Consider the following 7,927-nt stretch of genomic DNA (forward strand, 5'->3'; position numbering starts at 1 on the left):
ACTCAAGAAGGATAGCTGTTGGTTTATAATGTATGCATGGGTTGAAATATCACACTGTACTCTGCTAATATGTACAATTATTACATATTAATAAAAATTTAAAAAAATAAATTTTAAAAAAAGAAGCTTGCTTATAAGGGCCATGACCAGGAGTTGTACACATGCAGAGAAGAGTTTTAGACCGTAGGTAGAGTGAGTCTTTGTGCTGAGTCATACCAAGAATATTCAGAATGAAAAAATGAACCATAGTCATAATGGGCTAGTTTTGCTTTAGATGCAAATTTGGAGGCTGATTACAAATTGTGGTACTGAACTATCTCATTGGGATTTGGAGATATTGTGAAGAAGAAAGCTCTTGATAAATAAGCTATGGACCAGCTGTGTGACTTGGGGAGATAAACTGTGGGATCTGCTTCCTCATCTGAAATATGAAAGGTTGAGCCAGACAATCTATAGTCACCTCCTTTCTGCTGTTCCACGGGATGAGACCAACAAGGGTGGGATTAAGCAGGCAACTGGAGAAGAGTGTGTGGGTGTGTGTATTTGCAAGGGGGCAAGTTCTTCTTCTGAGTCCCTGTCCTGGACTCCTGGTGGCTGTCCTCAGAGTGTTTGTGTGTGTGATTGCACAGGACTCCCGCCCATAGGGACACAGCTTGTCCCAGAATCCAGCTCCACCTCCCCTTGGATAAATTGAAAACATACACTTCCTGTCTCCCACCCAGAAGCAGGTAGGTTACACTCAAACAATGATATGATAAGGCATATTTGTAAACACAAAAATTAAATAGAAACATAAATATTGATGTCATAGAATGGACTGCCTGGATAGCATTGACATAGCTTCCTCCCCATGATAGCGCTGTTCTAGATTCGTTCAGCCCACTACTATCACAGTCTCCCTTTCCTGCTCCATCCACCCTTAAGCTGAAAGACTTGCAAACAAAGAATGTAGAACACTCACAATTACTGTATTCAATCTAGGCAGTTGCCAGCATTGAAGCCCTACCTTTGCAGCTTCCATGCAGTAGAGCTCAGACTCCCCTCTGCCAGCTCTGATGCTCTCCTGGTAACACTGAGATGGTTCATTGTGGGGGTTGGAAAAGTACCATCAATAAGTACCTTGGGGTACTGGGTTGTGGCCCAGTGGTAGAGCACTCACCTAGCATATGCAAGGCCCTGGGTTTGATCCTCAACACCACATAAAAATGAATAAAATAAAGGTATTGTGTCCAACTACAACTAAAAAATAATAATAAAAAAAATAAGTACCTTGGACTGTAGATCATTCTCAGAGAAACAGGGAACAACAACCTCTTCAAATACAGTCCTAGAGTATGTAGAATATGCATGCCTAAAAGCCTTTGTGTTTGTGTTTTGATTTATCAAGAATTCCAAGTCAAATTCTGTTCCAATTATCTTGGCCATCGTGGGATTGATGCTGGTCACAGTCGTAGCAGGAGTGCTCATTGTGAAGAAATATGTGTGTGGTGGAAGGTAAGGAACACAGAAGTAGGCCAGAGGTACTGAATCCAAATCAGAAATTCAACCCAGCATATATGGTTGGGTCTGCCTTTGGCAAAAAGTTGGTAGTGGAAATGATGTTCCGAAAAAAATTAGGCCTAAACCAGGTGCAGTGGCACAGGCCTGTAATCCCAGTGGCTCTGGAAGCTGAGGCAGAAGGATCATGAGTTCAAAGCCATCCTTTTGGCGCTGGCCTAAGCAACTTGATGAGACCCTGTCTCAAAATATAAAAAGGGCTGGGGATGTGGCTCAGTGGTTAAGTGCCCCTGGGTTCAATCCCTGGTACCAAAAAAAAAAGGCCTAAATCTTCTCATATCTCATATTTCCCATGTGTCACCAGAGGCCTGTGCTGCCTATATGTGCAGCTCACTCCATGAGTGTACAAAACTGGAAAAATCCATAGTCCTATAAGAAGAGCACCACTGCTCCCGACGTGAGACTAACAAAGGTTTCCACCCACAGGTTCCTTGTGCACAGGTACTCAGTGCTACAGCAACACGCAGAGGCTGATGGTGTGGATGCTTTGGACACAACCTCTCATGCTAATAAAAGTGGTTATCATGACGACTCAGATGAGGTGAGGCCATTTCTTCTTGAGGAATAGCCTAAAATGATTCACCTACTCATGACCAGTCTACCATTTGGGCAAAAGAGGGTATAAGTAGGAGCAGCACCTTAATGACTGTAGGATTCAACCAACCCAGAAACTGGATAATTGCCTTCAGAATAGAAACTTTTTAATCTGTCACTAATCTGTCAATAATATGACTTCTTTTTCAGGACCTCCTGGAATAGCTGTTCAAAGGAGCTGGGACCGAGCATGGATAGTGGAACCACAGTACCTCTTACACTCCCTGTGGCTCCAACTTGGGGGAAATGAATTTCCCACTGCGAGGGACCCAGCTCTGTTTCTGCTGCTTCCGTCAAAGCCAAAAGGACCTTCACTAAGGAAATGCAGGGTGGGGGTGGGGAACCCTGAGTACAATTGGCTCTGAGGGGAGGGGGATTTAAATTCTTTAACGTCATTTCAAGTTCTGTTTTTTTTTAAAGTATGGGCTTTGGGGTTTTGTTTTATTTTTAAGGGAAACGAAATGGAATTTGAAGGGACTATTTCACTAACTCCACTCTTGCATGTTCTACGTGGGGCCCAGCCCAGGGCATCTGCCTACTTCAGCATCAACGTACCCAGTGCTGTCCCTGGGCTCTGCTGGCCACGTGGAGCAGCTGTGCAGCAGGAAACCACTGCAGTGACAGCACACAGCCTGGCCGCTTTTCTCCATTTGGGGACAGCCTGGCCCCAAGAACATTGCACACCAGCTCCTCACACAGAGCCCGATGCTGCTTCTCCCCCTCTCCAGGGACCGTAGACCACAGTGATTTTTCTTTTCCCCTGTTTAATTAGGCAATACCCTTGTTAATTGCCCTTTGGCAACTAACTAAACCATGTGCTTCCAAGACACTAAATCAGGAAAACTTACAGGGCAATATTTTTAACTTGGGGCAGGAAGAAGGGAGCAACAGAGAATTGACTAGATTTAGCACCTATTAAAGGCGAAAAACTGGCTGCTTCTGAGGTCGTTCAAGCTGTGCTTTGTGTGTGTGTCAGTGGACTTGCTCAAGGACAGGGTGCAGGCATGGCCTGGAAGTGTGCCCAGGCTCAATCATCTCTCCGCTGAAGTTGGTCAGTGAGCACACTGTGCCGCACTGAGGACTGGCCCTCAGTCTTCCCATTGCTCCTGGTGTGTTGGCTCATTGGTGAGCATTACAGTGGCTGCTCATCCGCCTCCTCCTTGGTTGCTATTGTACGTGGAGCCAGAACAAGAGTTGTTTTCAGATTTATAGACTTTTTTTTAAAAATCAGAATTTTCTGACCAGGCCCTCCTTCTCACCCCTTTCCCCAGCTTTGTCAAGTCATTTGTTGGCATGAAACTTTTGGCTGAACCAATCAAAAACACACTTCCAGTCTGGATACTTTGGGATCATATTTTAAATTTAAGGAAGTTTTCCATTTGACATTTTCCCAAATTAAATTCTAGAATGCAGTTGGGTGGATTTGGGGGTGGCCAGATAGTAATGGAAAGCTGGAATAATTAGTTTTAATACAGCTTGGATATTTGCTATACAGTAATATAGTGTGGTCAGTCTTTGGTCTTACCATACCTGTTGTGCTGGTCACAGTTTCTCCTGATAATTATGATTGGGACATTCTTTAGTAAGATGCCATTTTGCTGCTAGTTCATTTTGTGGCTAGAAAGACAGTAAAAAAGTAAATGTGCCAAATTAACTTTTGTCAGAATGTGAGCGCAGATGGCTAAGTTCTTTCCTCTCCAGAATGGATGAACAGCAGCAAGGACAGAGGAGGAGGGAGTGGATACAAAATTTTGAGACTTTGAAATTGCAGTAAAATTACATGAGTCAGGGAGTTTCAACTAGAAAGTGAAGTTAGGGCAGTTTTTTTTTTTTTGAAGAATTAATATTTGTGAGGGCTAGAATTCGTTCATTTTGTAATTCGTTCATTTTGCATGGTTTTAAATTTTAAAATGATTCCAAAGATCACCAGCTCAAAAATGATGAAAGTGTCAGCCTCTGTCCCACCCTCAACTCCTGCTCAAAGTGAATTCAGTGCCCAGAAAACACCTATTAACACCACATGCCCTTTCTCCCAGCATTTACCCAGATGGGGGTAGGTGTGCCAGTACACAATAATCCTCATATTAGTTTTAAGGTGTAGGAAAGTTGATATTCTTCTCTGAACAGATAACATTAAGGTTCTTTGCTTATAATACCCGGGATTTCTGTAGAATTTGATAATTTTCAGAGCACCCACACACACACACATTCTTGTGGTGGAGTGAGGAAGCAAACTTGAGTCTGTCGTTCAGGGTCCCTGTGCGTGAGGAGCAGCGCTGGTCGGCTGTCTTCAGAACTCTGGAGAATCATCAACGCTGGCAGGTTCTGAGTGCTTGACATGGGCTTCTTTCTTATAGGTTACTTGCTGTTCTTGAGGACAGGGATCAGTGTCATTTCTTTCAGAGCATTACTTAGCACCTTTTTATTTTCTTTTTGGGAAACAGAAAAGTTTATTCTCCTGTTTTTTTGTGGCTAGAATCAAAAGTAATGGTAATCATGAATGTGTGTCAGGAAAGACCCCTCCTCTAGTGAAGGGTCACTACTGAGGAAAACAGAAGTGAGTCTCGTGGAAGGCCCCCTTCTCCTGCCTGCTGCTTCCACCCCTGCCTGGCTGGCTCTGTTGGCTAGAGGACCGTCTGCAAGCCTGGCCTTTTTTGGCCAGTTCACTTTGAGTGTCAGCCCACTCAGTCACAAGTATGTGCCCTCGGCCAGAAAGTAAAACAGTCTAAATCCATTATAGCTTCTAAAATTAAAAAACAAAAACGCTAATTTGTCCTACTCAGGTTAGGAGCATCATCCTTTACTTGAAGGTAAAACCTAGCATATTGTTGTGTAAACTCCTAGGCTTGATGGTAGCAGAAGAAATTATTTCTGGAGGCTTGAACCATAGAATCTAGCATTGTTAGGTAGGTTGGACATGTCAGACAGTCTTAAGTCATCTGAGCTCTTAAATCCAAAACTCGATGTCCTTCCTACTCAAGATGTAGGGAACTTTTGGTTTTTACCAAGACCAGAGACCAGGACTGAATATGCCTAAGCTGTGAATTGATCAGGGACACTACTCAGAAGAGTAGAAGCCTTTGAAGAGTTTGGCTGCTGAAGGGTGGGTTCAGGAACTACAGCTGAGTCCCTATAACTGAACTCTGTGGTTGCTGCCTGCCCCTGAATAGACTTTCTCTTATTTAGGTTTTCCTATGGGTCTCTGCATGCCCCCAAATGGGCTTTTTCATCCCTGACAGGTTAGCATCAGGGATCAGTGCATCCCTCCGTCTCCTGCACTGGGCCTGTAAACATCCCATAGCCTGTGTCAAGACACCAGGATGCAGAGAGGGGCAGAGGGCCATCCACACTAGTCCCAGGGTAACAGGCTTCAGGCACTTGATTATTTCCTAGGCAAGCTAGCCTGATAGAGCGTGCCTGTCTTTTCTTTAGGAGCACTCTGCAGGGCCCTGCCCTCTACACAAGGCTAAAACCTCGCCAGCTCCTTGTCAGCACAGCCCTCTCATCTCCACGTTAAGCCAGGGTACTTGGAACTGTTAAAATAGGAAGGAATGCAACTTTTCAGCTTTCTACCACCTTCCTTCCAGGAGGAAAGTTAACATGGACTTAACTGTCCTTTGAAAAAACCAAAGTTTGAGATTTGCCATACGAGGTAGCGACAGGGAGGGCCAGAGTCCACAGGTGCCAGACTTTCTGTTCCATCTGCCATTATTTTGTCTAGTGCAGGCAGCTCCTGGAGCATCATCCTGCCCTTGCAGAGCCCAGGCCCTGCCCTCATGAGGGATAATTGAAATAGCAGGAGCATGTAGATTTCTCGGTTATGTTGCATAACAATAAGAACTAGAGCATTAATTTGAAATTGTCTTCAATAATTTGCTGTATGCATTTTTTTCACACCACTACATTCTCAAGCGTCCTTGTTTATATGGAATAACATAAACTAACCTGTACCTTTATATATATATGTGTGTGTACATATATACATGTATAAACTGTATAGTGTACATGTTAATGATTTATTGATATGCCCCAAATCTTTAATGCAGTTCTCATCTTCTGCATGCCCTCAATTGTGGTCAAGTGACTTTATGTCCCCTGGTGGTTCTGCTCACCTCCTGTGTTGGAGCCTCCAGGGAGGAGGGTTTGGGTCATTCTCTCCTTATCCTCGTGCACAGAAATGCTCAGGGTCCCCATGTGCCTGTTCATCCCTCTCTGGTCTCTTGTTCCCTTTCTGAGCATGTGGTCCCTTCCCAAGCCATCCTATGAAAGTGTATAGCAGTATTAAGATCATTACTGCATGTGTGCTGAAAAACCCAAGTTTTCTGTTCCTTTGGGACAGAAAATTGCATGTGAGGTGGAATAATCAAGTTTCAATGACCCATGTCAGTTACACAGCAAAGCCAGACCCCATAATGCAATTCCACAAAATGGAAATAAAACTGAAATTTCTTTATCATTGTGTAAATAAATCTGGATGTGTTTAACTTTGTACTGGTAATTTTATGTATATTTGCAATATTTGGGTTAGAAATAAAACAGACTGGACTTTGTTACCTGATCTACTGAGATGACTAAAGTATGGTTTGTTAATAGGATAGCTTTTCCAGTTTTCTAGCTTTGAGAACCCAACTCCAGCTACCAGAAAAAAAAATTAAGAGCTAGGACTGTGCATTTATGAAAGGTATTAGATACTTTATAGGGAAAATGAGTCCCCCAAAAAGTGAGTTGTTTCTGCTAAAAATTATCCAACTTTCTTGTCCTTCATTTTCTTGTTTTTCATGCTCGAAAAGATCCACCTCCTACAGAGTTTGTGAGACCAACGCTCTTGTTCTCACCTTCAGGAAATCTGGCAGATCCACCCACACACCTTCTCTAGTTTCCTTTGCTTCTGGACACAGCAACACATCGTTGCTCTCCCAATTTCTGTTCCTTGTAGCAGAGTTGACAAATGACAACACTGGAAATTGAACTTTGATAGCTTTTGGTCCCCCCTTAGGTTTCACTTGCTACTCTGACTCCCAGTCTTGCAAATGTTGCCTGTAGGAGGGTTCCTGCCGCTCACCTTGAGCCCTTAGCCATCCACCCTGCCATTCCAGAGCAGTGTTTCCATTACTGCTCCAGCATCTTGGTCTGGAGATGACAGGGCAAAGCCCTGTGCTTGAAGGGACCACCCTCTGGTGAGAGAGTTCTAGCTCATGAGATTATCTGGAATAGATTAAGGAATCCTACCATAATGAGCTAAGACTGCACCAAAATGTGTTTTTGTTTTGTTTTGTTTTTGTTTGTTTTGTTTTCTGTTTTTGTTTTTTTAATGCAGATTCCTGGATTCTACCCAGACTGATAAGAATTTCTACTGGGCAGACCTAAGGAATCTGCATTTTATTTTATCTTTGCAATAATGAGGATTAAACCCAGGGCCTTATACATGCAAGGCAAGCACTGTACCTCTGAGCTACATCCCCAGCCCAGGAATCTGCAGTTTAAATTTGATTCTTTACACCTTCATTGCTACAAAAGGTTAGGACTGAAAGCTGTTCCAGCTTCCTCACCAAAATGTGGTTGAGTGAGGTATAAAAAGTGGGTTCCCTGGTTTGGGAGATTACAATTTCTAGGGGTCTGTGCTAGGATGGATGAGAAAAAGGTCAGAGACCTTTAGATCTTCTCTGACATGACACAAGTCTAACCTTTTCCCAGTCAAACCAGACCCAGAGGTCAACCTCCACACTTGCCCTCTTCAGCCATCCCAGCCCCTGATGAACACATTCCTGACACCAAA

At 43.5% G+C, this 7,927-nt stretch overlaps 1 protein-coding gene across 2 annotated transcripts in view; it reads left to right on the forward strand.

Annotated features, from left to right (window-relative positions):
* Positions 1 to 6,709, forward strand: part of Sort1 (sortilin 1) — a 67,794-nt gene extending 61,085 nt beyond the window's left edge. For both annotated transcript variants that reach the window (XM_046467154.2, XM_046467155.2), the window contains exons 18-20: positions 1,388 to 1,494; positions 1,984 to 2,098; positions 2,302 to 6,709. In XM_046467154.2, coding sequence (XP_046323110.1) covers positions 1,388 to 1,494; positions 1,984 to 2,098; positions 2,302 to 2,316 — 237 coding nt within the window. In that variant the 3' untranslated portion in view covers positions 2,317 to 6,709. The remainder of the gene's footprint in view (positions 1 to 1,387; positions 1,495 to 1,983; positions 2,099 to 2,301) is intronic.
* The last annotated feature ends 1,218 nt before the right edge of the window (positions 6,710 to 7,927 follow it).

This window comes from Marmota monax, unplaced genomic scaffold, assembly GCF_021218885.2.
Source record: "Marmota monax isolate L192 unplaced genomic scaffold, Marmota_monax_Labrador192_F-V1.1 WCK01_AAM20220418_F8-fsc00181, whole genome shotgun sequence".
NCBI classification, from domain to species: domain Eukaryota; kingdom Metazoa; phylum Chordata; class Mammalia; order Rodentia; family Sciuridae; genus Marmota; species Marmota monax.